This window comes from Budorcas taxicolor, chromosome 17, assembly GCF_023091745.1.
Source record: "Budorcas taxicolor isolate Tak-1 chromosome 17, Takin1.1, whole genome shotgun sequence".
Lineage (NCBI taxonomy): Eukaryota > Metazoa > Chordata > Mammalia > Artiodactyla > Bovidae > Budorcas > Budorcas taxicolor.
In genome coordinates, this window is record NC_068926.1 from 65,795,024 (window position 1) to 65,813,868 (window position 18,845).

Below are 18,845 nucleotides of genomic sequence, written 5' to 3' on the forward strand. Positions count from 1 at the left end.
TTGTGACGTAACAGAGTGGATGGCTTATTAAGGAGCCTGGGTCATGGTTACCCCTCAACACACATCTTGTGGCCTCCTTGTAAATCCCCCTGCTGCTCAGAAACCCTCAAGCTGAGTGAGGGGTATAGAGGTGGGGAAGGGCAGGCACACCTTGGTTAGCCAGGTGGCCTGGTGAGTGCGGAGCCTTCTGGGACAAGGAGTGGCGTGTGCTCACGAGGAGGAGAGTATGGCAGGTGTGGCAGTAAATGCCAGCAGGGTGTCTTGCAGGCTTGCGAGCCATGGGTTGCGAGTTTGAGGGCAGACAGCGCTCCTTAGCCCGTGGTTCTGCAGTCAGGATCCCGACCCACCAGTACTGCTTGTGTAGCATTGTGATTCCTGGGCCCCTCTAGTCTCTCGGGGATGCTGGGGGCGTTCCCGGGAGGTGCTCATGCTCACTCAACCTTTGTGCCGTGTATCGGGAGGTCCAGAGAGGACCCGTGACTGCCCCAGGCCACACTGCACACTGCAGACCAGAGGTCGGGTCTCCCAGCGCCACTGATGGGGCCATCCTCATGCAGGGTCAGGGCTGTGGGCACCACCTCCTCTCCCTGTACCAGGCAGGGTGCCCACAGCCTTCCTTCTCAGGGCTTCGGCCTCCAGGGGGCTCTCCAGGCTGTCTCCGCAGACTTCTGTTCCAACATGAGCATCTTTGCACCATTGTCAGCCTGTGTGCTCCACAAGGCATGGAACTGCTTTTAGCAACGTCAGTGCATCTGTCGAGACTCATTTTCTTAATGGCTGTGCAGTCAATTGGGCCCAGAGTGGGGATGGATAAGGCTCTTTAGGGCTGGTCTGGGTGGGGCCTGGATTTGCAGGGGAGTCGCCCACAGGCCTCTAGTGGAGGGGAGCGGCCGGGGCAGCCAGGAAGCCTGAGGCCTTCCCTGGGTCCCAGCTTCATCCTGGGGCTTGGTAGGGTCTCCTCAGTGCTCAGACTGTCTGTTGGACAGATAAGCACCTGCTGTGCTCAGACCAGTTCTAGAGATAACCGAGGTGATTTTACCCTCTAAGAAAGTGCTGGCTGGGCAGAGTTCCTGCAGGTATGTAAGTGATGGGAACATCCAATAGAAGGAAGATGCTCTGAGGTTAGGAGAGGGAGAGAGGAGTGGAGGAAGATGCTGGCGTTTGTCCCTGAACAAAGGATCATCTGGCAGAAGGGACTATGAACAGACTTGGCAGCTAGGACATGGTTTCAGGAAGCAGATGTCCAGAGGCAAGGGGGTCCCCTTCGCTCGCCCCCAAACCCCTGAAGCCCCTCTCTCTCTCCCCGCCTACCTGCCAGGGAGGAGCTGAGGACCCTGTTCCAGTCCCGGGCCAAGCTGTCCCCCGTGTGCCGGGCCGTGGCCGGCCTGGAGGGCACCTCCCAGCAGGCCCAGCAGCGGAGCTGCGTGGTGCGGAGGACATTCGCTAGCAGCCTGGCCGCGGTGAAGAGGAAAGCCCCCTGCTCCCAGATCAAGCTGCAGATGGTGAGCGGGGTCCTGTTCTCATGGGGTGGGGGCCTCCCCACCCGCCCCCAGGGCGAGTTATCCAGCTGCACCAGCTCTGAGCTCCCCAGTGGGCCTGAAGGGATAGGCAGCCAACCCCCATGCTCCACCGAGGAAGAAGCTGAGAGGCTCAGGGCAGCACAGTGACCTGTCCCAGTCTGAGGCCTAAGCCTCAGCTCCTTGGTTTCACTTGAGCAGCTTCAGGAAGTTGTCAGGAATCAGGTCGCCTTCCTGATCAAGGTGGCAAACATCGCAGCCAGCCCTCTTCTGCCTGTCTCCCTCCCTCCCCTCTCAAAGGCTGGCATGCCCACCTCCAGGCTCCCCGTAGAGAGGGCGGTTGGGCCCAACCCTGGTGTGAAGATGTCGCCTGGACACGGTAATCCAGTAACAAGAGATTAGGCTGAGTTCAGGAGGGCAGGACACGGGAAGGAGGGCTTGAGGAGACGACTCATAGCATCTTGTCCTGGAAAAGCCCTCAGCCTAGGTTCTGGGCTCTAATTTTCTTCTTGGGTGACTGACCCCCTCTGCTTGGGGCCACCCGTTTGTCCTCTCCATGTCCCAGTTTTTCCATCTATGATAATAAGGATCATTATAGAGGTCCTTTATTTCTCATGAGTACAAATCGGGCCATGGATAAGAGGCCCTTATGGTAGGACATAGGGGCCTCCAGAGCTGCCCAGACCAGACTGAATGTATGTTTGGGGAGTGTCCAGACCCTTGTCGGTCTCGCTGTGGCCCTGACCCCATCTCTTCTTGGTCCTAGGATGCATTGATCAGCGTGATCAGACGGTCTGAGTTACACTTCATCCACTGCCTGGTGCTGAGCACAGCGGTGGAGAGCAGAGGCGGGCAGGGGTCTCCGACTCCGCCACAGCCTGGTGGAGACAAGCCTGAGGCAGGCAGGTCCCTGCCCTTGGACATCCCCGCACTGAGGGTGCAGCTCGCAGGATCCTGCATCCTGGAGGCGCTGCGTCTGCACAGAACAGGTGAGAGGCAAGCAGGGAGCAAGCACCTTGTCGCCAACTCCTGGGGCTTGCTCTTTGAGCCCAAAGTCCAACCATTCCTGAGCTAGTTATGCACTCCTGGAAAGCAGGGCTTCCCTGGTGGCTCAGTGGTAAAAAAAAAAAAAAAATCTGCCTGCAATACAGGAGATGGAGGTTCAATCCCTGAGTCAGGAAGACCCCCTGGAGGAGGGTATGGCAATCCACTCCAGTATTCTTGCCTGGAGAATCCCGTGGACAGAGGAGCTTGGTCGGCTACAGTCCATGGGGTGGCAGAGTCGGACACAACTGAGCAACTCAACAACTTCAATGACCTGAAAAGCTTGGAGTGTGTCTGGCCCATCTTCCTTTCCAACAACATGCATCTTAGGAGCATCTGCCTTGGAATTGAGGGTGAAATTTCCTCAGTCATTAATATTTGGCCTTCAGGATGCTCAGCCTGGTTTGGGAGATCCATATGGAAACAGGTGATGATGGTATGGTGTGACCAGGGCACGTGTCACGCAGGGATGCGGGGGGTACCAGTGCCCATTGGAGGCAACATCTTCACTGAGTCTTAGAAGAAAGCGACTGCTCACCTCTGGGTGGTGCGTGGAGAGGGACAGCTTGGCTGAAGGAGCACTGTGTGCTGAGGCAGGGAGGTGTCGGGGAGCCTGGGTTTCCAGGTTCACAATGAGTGGGGGTGGGTGTGGGAGAGGAGGGGTGGACCCACTGGGGAGGCTTAACCCCATCTTTGGAAGAGTGGCCTTCCCCGGTCCGGCTGAGGAGGTGATGGGCGTGATGGGCGAGGAGGGGTTTCCATCAAAGGAATGAAGTTTTAGACTCATATTTTAGAAAGCAGGCATGCACCAAGGTTGCCCCGATAGCTCCTCTTCTGAGCTGAGTTTGATCTGAAAATTTCCCATTCTTTTCTGTCTCTGAGACCCCATTGGCCACCCTGTGGATTCGCCTCCCTGACAAGAACAGCTCAGGCGAAGTCGGGATGGGGTGGCTGGGGCTGATGGGAGTCTAGGTGGGCCCCACTTGTTTAATATTTCCTCGGTCAGTGCCCCCTCAGCTTGTGGTCACTGCCCTGTCTCCTCCCAAGGCACTCATACTGAGTTCTGGGCGGAGAAGCCAGGAGCAGCCGGCAGCAACCATGAGCCACTCGCTCTCCCCAGCATCGTATTGATTTCCCCTCCTGTCTGCAGAACTGCAGGCATAGGAAGACAGACACTGTCACGGGGAAGCGCAAGCCAGTCACAGCCCAGGCCGTTCGATTGCGCCTGGCTGGCAGGAGGTGCCCTGGCCCACGGTTAGAGCCCTTGCCCGTGGGCGCGGTCAGCGAGTCCCCTTCCTCCCTGTGTGTCCACCCTCTGCCGTCTCAGGGCCCAACTCAGGAAGGGCTTCCAGCTCAGTGAAGGGTTGACGTCTCCTGCCAATTTCTGCTTCCGAGACCTGGTTTATTTCCTCATTGTTTTCTGCTCTGGGTCACTTCTGTCTCTCTCACACCATGTGAGAAATATTTACTTGCATACAAAGATCCATACACAGTTATTGATGTCACAGATTTACGATTTGGACTGTGTGTGTGTAACAGATATACAAGCAGGCCTTGTTCTGCTGTGCTCAGAGCACAGTTGTTGTTTTTCCCCATAACTTGAAGGTTTGTGGTGACCCTGTTTCATGCCAGTCTGTTGGTGCCACTTTTTCCAGCAGCATTTGCTCACTGTGCATCTCTGCGTCACATTTGGTCATTCTTGCAGCATTTCTAACCCTCCACCAGCTAAAACATACAACTTGATGACGGCTGAGAGGATGGTCAGTATTTTTTATTCAGTAATGAATTTTTAAAATGAAGGTCTGCACATTGTTTTTTAGATGTAATGCTATTGCCCACGTAATAGACTGTAGTATAGCATAAATTTAACTTTTATGTGCACTGAGAAAGCAAAAAAGTTTTATGATATTTGATTTCTTGCAGTGGTCTGGAACCAAGCCCACGGTATCTCTGAGATGTGCCTGTATGCACAGACACAGGCATACATTGCACGTATGCAGAGGCTGTTTCCTGGGCACTTCAGCTGCTCGGGGCACCAGTGTGGTTACACACACTCAATGGTGTTGTTCTCACAGAGTGCTTAGCACCGAGCCTGGCAGACAGTAAATGCTCATCACATGTTACATACAGGGCAGCCTGGTGGGCACAGCCCAGACTCTGGAGCCAGCTGGCCCGTGCATGGTCGTGGTTGACACTGTCAGGCCCCTAGGTCGTGCCTCCCTTTCCTGTCCTGTAACAGCTCAGGTTTCAGAGAGCCATTGAGTGGGCTGGTGAATTAATAAGGGAATAAGAAAAGTGCCTGGACATGGACAAGTGCTCAAAACACGTTAGCTTCTTTTCCTGTAGTCATTATTGGATTTAATCCTTGTCGTGACTGTGTGATAAGAGATCTTAGCACATTATTGACCAGAGGATTTTTGCAGAAACTAATGCCCCTGGCTGGCGATTTGTTATGTAAATGAATATTGAAACACTCTGGTCAATAACAGTTGGGTAACCAAAGACATATTACTACATCTCTGGTCAATAAGTTGTTATTACTCTCAATGAACAAGTGAAGAACTTGAATCTCAAAGAAACAAGAGTCATCTGTCACTGGTCAGAGGGCTAACCAGGGCAGATAGGAGATGGGAGCTCAGGTAGGTCTGACTCACAACGGCAGCCCTATAGCCTCCCAGCCTCCAGGTCTCTGTGTGGTCAGCCTTGAGGTCTGGACCCAGTCCCTGCTCATCTTTGACCTCACTGTTGGCTGCTCTCTGCTGGACTAGTTACTGTCGTGGCCTACAGTTATCTCCCCAGTCCTCGCCAGGCCGGAGTCACCTTGCCATTCAGATCCTGGCTTCTGTTATTCTCCGTCTCATCATCTTGTCTGGGTTTGTCTCCCCGCAGGGAGAATTACGATCCATGTCACTTTGGGCTCCGTGACTTGAACTCCCGTCCTCAGTTTCCACGTCTGTATAATGGGATAGTAACACAGGCCCTAGAGTCTCTGTGAAACAGGGACGCTGTTATCCTAGTGTCTCACACACATGAACACTCTGTAAATGGTGTTACCGCCGCTATGGGACAGGCCTTCCGTTTCCTGCTCTGACTCCCTCTGTCTGGACTTCTTTCCACACAGAACCCTCTCGCAGACTCTCTCAGCCCCTCAAAGGCCAGCTCAAACATCACGTTCTCTCAGTAGCTTTTCAGTTTCCACACAGAAGGGTGCATCTGTGTGCATCCTACACTTCAGATTTAAAAGAACCCTTAGATATGGCCTGATGCAGTGTTTCCCACGTGCAGTCTTTGGGGTGGTAAAAACTATGAGATCAAAACATTTTCCCATGGTCCAGCATGTTTGGAGAACTCTGGGTTAAGTCAAGCTAATCAGGCATCATCCCTGCAGAGGTTCTGGAGCCTTTGACTTTGGTGTTGATACACATCACGATCTTCCAAGAGGTGGAGGAGGGGGCAGCTTTTTCAAGCTTTCGGTGGAGCCTCTTACAGGGTCTGTGTTCTGGGGAATGCATTTGGTAAATGCTGATGGAACCCAGTGTCTTATATTAGCAAACAGGGAAACTGAGGCCCCGAGAAGCGAGTGCACACAGCAGGTGGGCAGCAAGGCTGGTAGTGGACCCCTGGGCTGGGCATCTCATTTGGATTCTTTGTTCTTCTCCTGCTCCCCACACCCCAGGCTACGCTGACCACATGGGGCTCACTCAGTTCCGCCGAAGATTCCAGGTGCTGGACCCTGTGCTCGCGAAGGAGCTCATATCAGCCCCTGAAGGGGTGGATGAGAGGAAGGTACATGGACCTGGGGGTGGGGGTCGGGGGCGGTGGGGTAGGGTGGAGGTGTGGAGGCGCCGATGCTTCTGCCCTGCAGCGGATAGCCCGGGGGCAGCTGGGGCAGCTGGGATCTGAGAGTCGGGTCTCGGGGGCAAAGATGAGGATGGCCTGACGTTTGGCCCACACCCCTACTCCATACTGCGCCCTCTGCAGGGTCAGTTACAACACTGCCCATCCCAGAATGGTCCTTCTGAAACCCTGCCTGAGGAAGTGCAGAAAAAGAATTAGAACCACGGGAAGGGCAGGTCCCGTGTGGGAGGGCTCCCAGCAGGGTGGATGGTCATCATTCCTGTAGGGAGTTGCACTTGGCACTAGCACCCCGAGAGTCTGTGAAAAGAGGGCTTGTGGTCCCAAACACTCCCCTCAGGGCCTTTGCACAGAGGGCTGTCGCCTCTCCCCAGTCCTGGCCAGGCCAGTGTCATCTTGCTGTTCAGATCTTGCTCGTGTTATTCTCCATCGCATCTTCTTGTTCAAACATCTGTGTAGCACTTAGCCATGTCTGAAATAACACTTTTTGGGGGGACTGTGTGTTTTCGGGCTCAGAGCAAGTGCTCGGTAAATTGCCTGTCGGATGAATGAATGAAGACACGTACCTAACCTTGTATTGTTGCCCCTCTATGTCTCCTTCCTCCATCTCTGCCATAAACTTCTGGAGCCAGAAGTCTTCACTCCTAGTGCCAAATCCCCAGTAAGTGTTTCTGTTGAGAACAGCCACCGGCTGATCGATGACAGAGCTCTTGACAGTTTACAAAGCCCTAGTGCATCCTCACAACAGCCCTGCAAAATGAGCCATCGCGCCTCTTTTGTGAATGCTGAAACGTGGGCTCGTAGAGGTGACGGATTGCCTTGAGGCCACACAGCCAAGCATTCGTGGGTTTTGCCCTTGAACTCAAGTTTCTTGATTGCATGGAGGGTCGTTAAGAAAGCGAGGGCTCAAGCCACACAGACCTGCAGTTGACTCCCAGCTGGGACTGTGTGAACTTAGATGAGTTAATCCATCTTTCTGCCTCAGCTTCCTAATTTGTAAAATGGGAACAATGATCAGACCAACCTCCGTGGAGCGTTCAGTGGATTGTATGTAGTAGTATAATTGGTGTGCTTGCTGCAGGGCCCGGCACATAGTACGGGCTCATTTTGTATGAACTGTGATTGTCATTGTCATCGCCATCACTGTCTTCCAAGGCCAGAGAGGTGGCAGCCAGGCCACGCAGACTCTGCATTCACAGCTGTGCTGAAACTCCCCTCCGGTGAGTGCACCCGTGCGCGCCTGACCTCCCAGCCTGGAATCCTCAGTCAGTGAGTCGCAAGGCGAGAAGAGCCAGCTGCAGAGGCACAAGTCTTAAGCCCTTTCTTGGCTCTCCTCTGCAGCAGGGACCAGGGCACAGGCTCCCTCCCGCAGACACAGCGGCATTTCTCATGGTGCTCCTGCGTCCCAGCCCTGGGGAGGGGACCTCAGACCCCAACTGGTGTGGCACGGGGCTGTCCCCTCCCTGGGGGGGCATCCCACTGTGGAAACCACGAAATTGCCTGGCTCAGTGCCACCAGCCACAGTGTACCAAGCTCCATCGGGGTTCCTTATCCTTGGTTGCCCCCACCCCCCGTCTTGATCTCCATCCAGAGCAGCTGGACTGGAGCCACTGAAAGGGGCTTGGGCTCCTTTGCTGTTGAAGGCAGTGCAGAAGTGGGGTGTGGGGGAGTTTTCGGCGGGGGTGCAGGGGGAGCATATGGAAGCGTTTCTATTCTGGACGACTCAGCAGTTCTCTCTCGTAGCCAGACTGAAACCACCTCCACACACACACGCTGGAGGCCTTGGAAAGTGGAAAATTACAAGCAGAATGGACTGGGGAGTTTTCGCTTCTTGTTATTCTTCTTTTTTTTTTTTATTATTTGCTCACAAATTTCATTTGCTGCAGCATAGGATTTTGGTAGCAACAAAAGGAAACGCCAGCCTGCCTCTTATGAAAAAGCTGATAAATATTCATCTGCCAAGCAGCACGATACACCATGAATTATACATGAACACGTGCTTGGGTGGGCAAACTGTCAGCCTCTGTGTGCAAAGCATTTAAGACCTCAGGATTTAATAAGACAAGTCTGACAGATAGGAAAGGTCAATATTGTCATTAGACACTAGACGGCAGCAGAGGGAATTCACTGGCAGGGTGTGAACCAGGCCTTGGCACATCCCCTGTGTGCCTAGCGTGCACGTGGTGCTTAAACCAGGCTCTCTCCCAGTGAAGTACTCTCATTTGGAGGGTCCCTGCTGGATTTTGTGCTCCTGAAACAAAAATAGCATATGCCTTTTTTTTTTTTTTTTAACCGCAGATACACAAACTCTCATCACAAAATATCAGGTGTAATATGAAAAGATTCCCTACCGACTTTCACCCTGAAACAGCCCTCAATTGATAAAGCTCCCTGCTCTGGGAATTATCCCCATTTCACAGCAGAAGCAACTGAGGCTCCCACCCCCAGCCAGGCCGTGGGGGCAGTGGTAGAGCCGGGGTTTGAGCCCAGGCTCTCAAACTCCTCACACAGGGCTCTTTATTATGTATTGTGGTAAAATACACATAACATAAAACTTAACCACCGTAACCCATTTTTAAGCATACAGTTTAGTGGCCATAAGTACATTCATGTTGTGTAACCATCATGGCCCTCCATCTCCAGAACTCCTTTCATTTTCCAAAACTGGAACCATCCCCATTAAACACTACATGCCCATCCTGCCTCCCAGCCAGCCCTTGGCAACCACCGTTCTGCTCTCTGTCTCCATGAATTTGGCTGCTCCAGGAACCGCATGTAAGTGGACTCATACAATGTTTGTCCTTTTGTGACTGGCTTATGGCACTTAGTATGAAGTCCCCAGGGTTCATCCATTTAGTGGCACATGTCAGAATTTCCTTTCCTTTGAGGCTGACTTGTATCCTTGTGTATCACATTTTGTATATCCATCCTCTTGTCAGAGGACACTTGGGCTATTGCCACCTTTTGGCTGTTGTGAATGACCCTGCTATGAACACAGTGTACAGAGGCCTCTTTTGAGACCCTGTCTTTTGATTCTCTTGGGTACATACTCAAAGTGGAATTGCTGGATCATATGGTAATACTATATTTAATTTTTTGAGGAACCTCCAAACTGTTTTCCATAATGGCTGTACCATTTTCTGTTCCCTTCAACAGTGCCTGAGGGTTGCAGCTTCTCCACAACCTTGCCAACATTTGTTATTTTCTGGGGTATTTTTTGAAGTCACCCTTTCGGGTATGAGGTGGTATCTCATTGCGGTTTTGACTTGCAGTCCCCTGATGGCCAGGGCTGGTGGGCATCTTTTCACGTTCACACAGGGCTTTTCAATGGAAGCCCTTTGAAGACAGGCAGAGTATTCGGTGAAGATTTACACAGAACGTGCCATCATGATGTTAATTTAAAATAATTATTATCGATTCCATCCAGCTGTCACCAAGTGCCTGCCTTGCACCAGGTCCTGTGCTGGCCACCAGAGAGACAGGGATGAACAGAAGACAGCCTCCTGAGGAAGAAGGATGAAAATTAGCAGTTCCCAGACAGAGAGGGGCCTTTGGGAGGTCCCAGGGAACACCTCTAAAACTTCTGATATTTGCAGCAGGGGTTGAGGGTAGGACATACAGGGAAGACAGAGCAAGTGATGATTGAATAGAGCTTTCTGGAACGGTTTGGAGGAATCAAGTAAGAGAAGGTGCAGGGCAAGCCACATTGGGTTTGGCAGGTGCAGAGGTCCAGAGTCAGATCGAGATCCAGTGTGGCTGGTGCATAAATGCTGCCAGGTAGAAGAAAAGGATCAGCCCATGGTCACTGTCAGCAGGGGCAGACAGCCTAGGCTTCATCAGGTGGTCAATGATGGCAGACTGGAAGGTTATCAGCAAGGGCATGGCATCAAAGACCAGATCTTTATTATTTGAACCTGCTTAAGCAAAATTATGAAGGAAGTCAAGTCTACTCTGCCCATCCCCTGGTCCTCTCTCGGGAGCAGTGTTCTCATGCTGACCTTGACCATTGAGGATGCCTCTGTCTCTTCTAGACACCCAGGCACGTGCTCAGGTCTCCAAAATGACTGTCTCGCCCTCTGATCATGGTGGGTCTCTCTCCTCTCTCCCAGAGTCAGATCCCATCTGGCTAAGAGTATGCCTTAACCTACACTGAAGGCCTCCCAGAGTGACCGTGAGGAGGTCTCAGAAAGATTACTGAAAGAGCTTGTTAGGTTCACATCAGCTGTGTCCAAGATTCTGGTCCCTTTATCTCTTTGCTACTGAGGCAGGAGTTTCCAGATCTCCCTAATGGATGACGGGAAACCCCCGGTTCCCTCTTACCTTCAGAGTGTCTACAGTGAGGACTGATTCTAGCCACCAAATCTCTGTCCCCGGGGACTTGATCTGAACACAATTATGGCGTGCCTATCTTCTCAAAGGCAGCCACTCTTGTTCCATCTCAGACCACGGTGGGCACTCCTGATTTCCTCTGAACTTGCCCCCGAGTCCTTTTCTGTTTTGCAGAGGTTCCCATGAGCCTGTGGCTGGGGGCCTTGGGTAGGGAGAGAGGAAGAGAGGCAGCTGCCCATTCTGAGGGCGCCGAATTATTTTCTCAGGGCCTCCTGTGGCCTTGTGTTTGTGTGCGTGCATGTTCAGTCACTCAGTCGTGTCCACTCTTTTCCACTTCCATGGACGGCAGCCCACCAGGCTCCTGTGTCCATGGGATTCTCCAGGCAAGAATACTGGAGTGGGTGGCCATTTCCTTCTCCAGGAGATCTTCCCGACCCAGGGATCGAACCTGTGTCTTCTGCACTGGCAGGTGGATCCTTTACCACTGAGCCACCTGGTAAGCCCTCCCATAGCCTGAGCCCTAGCCCTCTGGAATTTATTTATCATTTTTGACTTTCTCACTTTGCCATCCTCTTCTAGTTTGGGTCTGGAAATAACCAGTGGAGAAATAACTCCAGAAAGAATGAAGGGATGGAGCCAAAGGGATGGAGCAAAAACAATACCCAGCTGTGGATGTGACTGGTGATAGAAGCAAGGTCTGATGCTGTAAAGAGCAATATTGCATAGGAACCTGGAATGTCAGGTCCATGAATCAAGGCAAATTGGAAGTGGTCAATGGCAAGAGCGAACATCGACATTCTAGCAATTAGTGAACTGAAATGGACTGGAACAGGTGAATTTAACTCAGATGACCATTGTGTCTACTACTGTGGGCAGGAATCCCTTAGAAGAAATGGAGTAGCCATCATGGTCAACAAAAGAGTCTGAAATGCAGTACTTGGATGCAATCTCAAAAACGACAGAATGATCTCTGTTTGTTTCCAAGGCAAACCATTCAATATCACAGTAATTCAAGTCTATGCCCCAACCAGTAATGCTGAAGAAGCTGAAGTTGAACGGTTCTATGAAGACCTACAAGACCTTTTAGAACTAACACCCAAAAAAGATGTCCTTTTCATTATAGGGGACTGGAATGCAAAAGTAGGAAGTCAAGACACACCTGGGGTAACAGGCAAATTTGGCCTTGGAATGCGGAATGAAGCAGGGCAAAGACTAATAGAGTTTTGCCAAGAAAATTCACTGGTCATAGCAAACACCCTCTTCCAACAACACAAGAGAAGACTCTACACATGGACATCACCAGATGGTCAACACCGAAATCAGATTGATTACATTCTTTGCAGCCAAAGATGGAGAAGCTCTATACAGTCAACAAAAACAAGACCAGGAGCTGACTGTGGCTCAGATCATGAATTCCTTATTGCCAAATTCAGACTTAAATTGAAGAAAGTAGGGAAAACCACTAGACCATTCATGTATGACCTAAGTCAAATCTCTTATGATTATACACTGGAAGTGAGAAATAGATTTAAGGGCCTAGATCTGATAGATAGAGTGCCTGATGAACTATGGACTGAGGTTCGTGACATTGAATAGGAGACAGGGATCAAGACCATCCCCATGGAAAAGAAATGCAAAAAAGCAAAATGGCTGTCTGGGGAGGCCTTACAAATAGCTGTGAAAAGAAGAGAGGTGAAAAGCAAAGGAGAAAAGGAAAGATATAAGCATCTGAATGCAGAGTTCCAAAGAATAGCAAGAAGAGATAAGAAAGCCTTCCTCGGTGATCAATGCAAAGAAATAGAGGAAAAGAACAGAATGGGAAAGACTAGAGATCTCTTCAAGAAAATTAGAGATACCAAGGGAACATTTCATGCAAAGATGGGCTCGATAAAGGACAGAAATGGTATGGACCTAACAGAAGCAGAAGATATTAAGAAGAGGTGGCAAGAATACACAGAAGAACGGTACAAAAAAGATCTTCAATACCAAGATAATCACGATGGTGTGATCACTCACCTAGAGCTAGACATCCTGAAATGTGAAGTCAAGTGGGCCTTAGAAAGCATCACTACGAACAAAGCTAGTGGAAGTGATGGAATTCCAGTTGAGCTATTTCAAATCCTGAAAGATGATGCTCAATAAGCCAGCAAATTTGGAAAACTCGGCAGTGGCCACAGGACTGGAAAAGGTCAGTTTTCATTCCAATTCCAAAGAAAGCCAATGCCAAAGAATGCTCAAACTACCGCACAATTGCAGTCATCTCACATGCTAGTAAAGTAATGCTCAAAATTCTCCAAGCCAGGCTTCAGCAATACGTGAACCGTGAACTTCCAGATGTTCAAGCTGGTTTTAGAAAAGGCAGAGGAACCAGAGATCAAATTGCCAACATCTGCTGGATCATCGAAAAAGCCAGAGAGTTCCAGAAAAACATCTATTTCTGCTTTATTGACTATGCCAAAGCCTTTGACTGTGTGGATCACAATAAACTGCGGAAAATTCTGAAGGAGGTGGGAATACCAGACCACCTGACCTGCCTCTTGAGAAACCTATATGCAGGTCAGGAAGCAACAGTTAGAACTGGACATGGAACAACAGACTGGTTCCAAATAGGAAAAAGGAATACAATCAAGGCTGTATATTGTCACCCTGCTTATTTAACTTCTATGCAGAGTACATCATGAGAAACGCTGGACTGGAAGAAGCACAAGCTGGAATCCAGATTGCCGGGAGAAATATCAATAACCTCAGATATGCAGATGACACCACCCTTATGGCAGAAAGTGAAGAGGAACTAAAAAGCCTCTTGATGAAAGTGAAAGTGGAGCGTGAAAAAGTTGGCTTAAAGCTCAACATTCAGAAAACGAAGATCATGGCATCTTGTCCCATCACTTCATGGGAAATAGATGGGGAAACAGTGGAAACAATGTCAGACTTTATTTTTTGGGGCTCCAAAGTCACTGCAGATGGTGATTGCAGCCATGAAATTAAAAGACGCTTGCTCCTTGGAAGAAAAGCTATGACCAACCTAGATAGCATATTGAAAAGCAGAGACATTACTTTGCCAACAAAGGTCCGTCTAGTCAAGGCTATGGTTTTTCCAGTGGCCATGTATGGATATGAGAGTTGGACTGTGAAGAAAGCTGAGCGCTGAAGAATTGATGCTTTTGAACTGTGGTGTTGGAGAAGAGTCTTGAGAGTCCCTTGGACTGCAAGGAGATCCAACCAGTCCATTCTGAAGGAGATCAGCCCTGGGATTTCTTTGGAAGGAATGATGCTAAAGCTGAAACTCCAGTACTTTGGCCACTCATGCGAAGAGTTGAGTCATTGGAAAAGACTCTGATGCTGGGAGGGATTGGGGCTGGAGGAGAAGGTGACGGACAACAGAGGATGAGATGGCTAGATGGCATCACCGACTCAATGGACATGACTCTGAGTGAACTCCAGGCGTTGGTGATGGACAGGGAGGCCTGGCATGCTGCGATTCATGGGGTCACAAAGATCGGACACGACTGAGCGACTGAACTGAACTCCAGTTTGGGTCTACTGTTCTAATGATTCTGCTTGTTTTCTGTTTAGTGCTAACCAACCCAGTTATATAAACATGTGTGTTTTTTATTTATATGTTTGTTCATATTTGTGCTTCGTGCCAGACATACTATTTATAATCATGAAACTATAGAGGTAAAGAACAGAGATGTAGTCCTCACCCTTATCTTAGGGGTTATGTGCCAGGGTCCTGCCCCAGTGGATCCAGGGTGATTCGAAGGGTGAACGGCGTAGGTGAGGAAGAACTTATTTATTTATTAATATAAGATTAGATTAGAAAGAAATAGTGTAGTAGGAAAATTAAGTGGAGAAAAGAGGCTGAATAACTTGGTTTACGTGGAAAGCCAATAAAGTTCCAGACAAGGAGCTTGCACCATCTACGTTAGGCCACCAGCATCCTCTTGAATAGCGGGGGGTGCCCCACCTTGGGCTCCCTCTCACGTGGATCTTAGAAGTGGGGTCAAGTAAGTAGACATGGCAAGCCTCCATGCCCCAGAGTGGAATTCAGCCAGAAAAGGAGTAAGACACGGGGGAACCAGTCTTCCCAGGACTGGCCCAGCCTCTATTGTCTAGAAAGGCCTTTTATACCTTTTTGATTGTACATAGAGATCAATGGGTAATACAAAATCATGCAGCATCGGCAGCCCTGACTCTTATCAAAACCAGGCTTTCTCTCTGCATACCTAATTGTGTACCCAAGTCTTAGGTGATGTACATCATCTTCTGGCCAGAGGGCCAATTAACATTTTACGGCCCTTTTCTGATAAGGGTTTGTCAACCAGAAGACTTATTTGTGTTGATCCTCCTAAAGTCTGGTGCCACTCTCAGAAAAACACTAAATAAAGTTGCATTCTTACATAGCAAAGATACAGCAATTTATAACAAGTAAAAGGAGTACAGTGATTTATAACAAAAGAAAAGTAATTAACTCAAAAGTCTAGTGTTGCTAACATCAAAACTACTATATACCTTTTTCCATATCCTGATTACATTGATTAATATCCTCCCAGGTGCCTAAAAGATAAAGAATATGGAGGCCTGGCAGCAGTCATTAAGTCAACGGTAAAATCCGTCACCAGTATGATTTCTAGCTCTTTAGAAAAGGCTCTGTATCTTTAAGATGCTTTAAGCTTTGTGCCTCTTGTGGTTGGGGGGCTTAAGCAATCCACAAATTGTAAAAGTCTCTAACTGCCAGGCAAGTTAGAGAGCCATCAGAGGGATCTGAGCTGAGACACTCCTTTTGCAGAAGACTGTTAGCTGAAGCCCTGAGTTAACTCTTTCCAGAGAGTGTCAGAAGAGTGGAAAGCACAGAACAATAAAATCAGGCCGACTCTGGTTTTTTGGGGTGCATGCTCAGGACAACTCAGGGGGAACCCCTGAAGCTAGATCACACCTTTGCGTTTTGTCTGGCTTCCTTCCTCATGACCATTGCCGCGGGGGGGATTCCTCACGCTGGCTCCCGGCAGTTATGAATGTTAGGGGTTATGTTAGGGTTATTATGACTGTTTTGATCAGCGTGTAAAAGTTTTGGTGGTTAAAAGCACGTGGTTTAGAGTCAGACAGACTTGGGTTCAAATCCTGGTTTCTGCCATCTCTTTTTCCATTCATCTGTGCCCCTTGATGCTTGATAGCTGTATGACCAGGGGCAGTGTATGGCAGGGCATAGCAGTGCCTGGCACATAGTAGGTGCCCAGTGTATGGCAGCCGTCAACCACGGTGTGCGTTTCCTGGAGGAGGTGCTGTCCTGACAGCAGGGTGGTCGGGAAAGCATCCGTTCCCACAGCCGTGGGTCCCTGCACCGTGCGACCCGTGGAGCGGTGAGTCGGGAGCCCTTCGCAGCCACAGCCCTTTGTGGCTCCTGGAGTCTTCTGCAGCCGGTCTGGCACATGCAGCTTAATGTGAGATGCCAGACTGTGTGCTCTGCTTGGGGGAGGGAGGCATCCTTGCGAAATATTGGAGAGAAACCTCTGCACAGTTGGAGGACACAGGGACCGTGTCATTGGAGGCTGAGTTGGGTCTCTCCTGGGTACATTCAGGGCCTAGCAGTTTGAGCCCAGAGTGGTGGAGGTTGAGGGTGTGTCATCACTCCACAGCGCCCCTGAGGGGCTTATAACCTCAGAACCTCCGCCACCTACGAGTCCTTATGGAAACTCAGCCTGTGCCAGGCATGGTGAGTTAATATTAAGCCCGTTATGTGCCTTGTGAGAGCTGTCCGGGAGTCTTTTTTAAGGCCAGCATCTACGCCCCCAGAGGGTTTCCTGAGACTGATCTTGGGGGTTTGTTCCTTGAACATAGGTCACACTTTCTAATTTCTTTGCATGTCTTGTAGTTTTCTGTGGAAAACCGGACATTTTCAATAATAAAACATTGTGTCTCTAGATCCCAACCTTTTCCCAATTAGTAACTTAATAGGACTAGATTTATGGAGTCTGTCTCCCCTGTGGTGTGAGACTGCTACTGTCTCTGTTCACTTCTTAAAAATTCTTGTTTTTATTAGAAATCATGGATTCTCAAGGGTTGACCCTGTGCCAGCACAGCTTAGTGGTCAGCAGAGGTTGGGGTCAAACATCTTGAATGTGTGACGCTTTTATCTGATTTTTTACAGTGGTTTTACAGTGATCTGTGTGGTTTGGAAAGTGTATCCAGCATTCAGGCATTTATAGTTGTGCCACAGATTTTACTTTCTGTATGGCTCTTCTCCGTATTTTCCGCCTGTGCACGTGGCCTTATATTTAGGTAGGAATGTATAAGTGCCTCAGCCCCCGCCCCCCTCAGTCTTTCCTGTGAGTGTGGATAGCTTTCCAGATGGCCAGGAATGTATGGGGCATGGTTATCACGGCCGACTGACCATCCCATACCCAGTATCTCCTTGTTATAGGAACCTGGCTAATCACTGCCCCACTGCTCGCCCCTCTCAGAAAACAGTCTTAGGCTAGCTGTGCCATTGACCTTCTCCATTCATTTGGTGCCAAGATCACTTACTGTTTCTGACGATGGTTCCGGATGTGGGATTTCTCCTCACTTTGCTCCCTGTATGTGAACCCCTTCTGGCAGCAAAGCAGCTAGTTTTCATTGCTTGCCTCACCCCAGTGGGACCCCTGCAGTGACAGAGCCTGGTGGGAGTGGAAGGGTCTTGATCACGGTTACCACAAACTTGCCACCATTCTTAAAGGCCCAGTAGTTTCTCTTGAATAAATGCTTCTCAATTTTTATTTTGTTTTCCTCTTGTGCAGAGAGAAAAAATGTTTTCTGGATATGTTGGTTTTTTGCATTTTGCTTCCTGTAGCTCCCTGAGAGCAACCTTGGCTAAAATGTAATATTAAGTAAAACCACTGAGTTTTTGGAGGGGATGCTATGGAATGTTCTTCTCGGAGGTCAGAGAAGGAAACTTCCCCCCAGATTACAGCCTTGGTCTGGATTTTTAATAGGCATTTTCTTTTGTGTGTTTGTTTTGGGAAGTTTTCTATGATGCTATGATCCGTGGAATTGAAACTTATCTACCAAATTACTCTGTCTCAGAATACCTGTTTCTTGGTGGAATGTCACAGTGACTTTTCTGACAGTTTATTCTTTAGACTTGGTGGTTTTCAGTGAATGGGAAGTCCAAGAGGGCTGGCGTAGGGGTGGAGTGGGAGGGGAATTGGGGTCACAGAGGGACCAAGCTGGACCTGCATTTGTCCGAGGGCACAGATCTCTTGACAGGATTGCTCCAGAGCCTGCGGCCTCTGTGATAAGAGGAAAGGGGAAGTGTTAGTCACTCAGTCATGTCTGACTCTCTGTGACCCCTTGGACTGGGGCCCGCCAGGCTCCTCTGTCCATGGGATTCTCCAGGCAGGAATACTGGAGTGGGTAGCCATTCCCTTCTCCAGGGGATCTTCCTGACCCAGGGATGGAACCGGAGTCTCCCACATTGCAGGCACATTCTTTACTGTCTGAGCCAGATTCCATTAAATGGCTGGTGGCCTGGCCAAGGCAGGGTCTAGGGATCTCGGGTGAATTTGTTTCTCCTGAAGGGGGCATTGCCTTTCTCCCCACTCCCCACTCCAACCTGTCCTGCTTCCACACTCACTGGATCTCATCATATTTATCGAGCTCCTGCCATATACCAGATGTGGTAGAGGAAAATGATGAATTAAACATGGACTCTCCCTCCCTCATCTAGGCCAGGAACACAGGGTTAGTGGCCATGTCATGATTTGACAAATATTCGGGAGAGGCAGGCCGTCCCTGGCCAGTGGGTGAGAGGACAGGGCACTGGGGTGGCTGCCACGGGGGTCAATTCCCCAGTGGCCTGAGGCCCTCTGCCCCTGTCCTGGGCCTGGGCAGCAGTCCAGACTTAGAGGTTGCAGTGTGGCCTGACACACCCTGATTCGAATTTGGCTCATGTAACTTATAACCTTGGGGAAATGCCTTCATTCGTTTTTTTTTTTTTTTTTTAAATATTTATTTGTTTGGCTACTCCAGATCTTAGTTTCAAACTCTTAGTTTTGGCAGGTGGGATCTAGTTAGGGATCAAACTCGGGCCCCCTGCTTTGGGAGTGTGGAGTCTTAGCC

General features: G+C 49.8%; 1 protein-coding gene across 1 annotated transcript in view; it reads left to right on the forward strand.

The window, feature by feature from the left end:
• Positions 1 to 18,845, forward strand: part of MYO18B (myosin XVIIIB) — a 239,396-nt gene that overhangs the window by 79,506 nt on the left and 141,045 nt on the right. Inside the window, 3 exon segments of the mRNA XM_052654574.1 lie at positions 1,319 to 1,502; positions 2,284 to 2,506; positions 6,238 to 6,347. Of these exon segments, the coding sequence (XP_052510534.1) occupies positions 1,319 to 1,502; positions 2,284 to 2,506; positions 6,238 to 6,347 (517 nt within the window).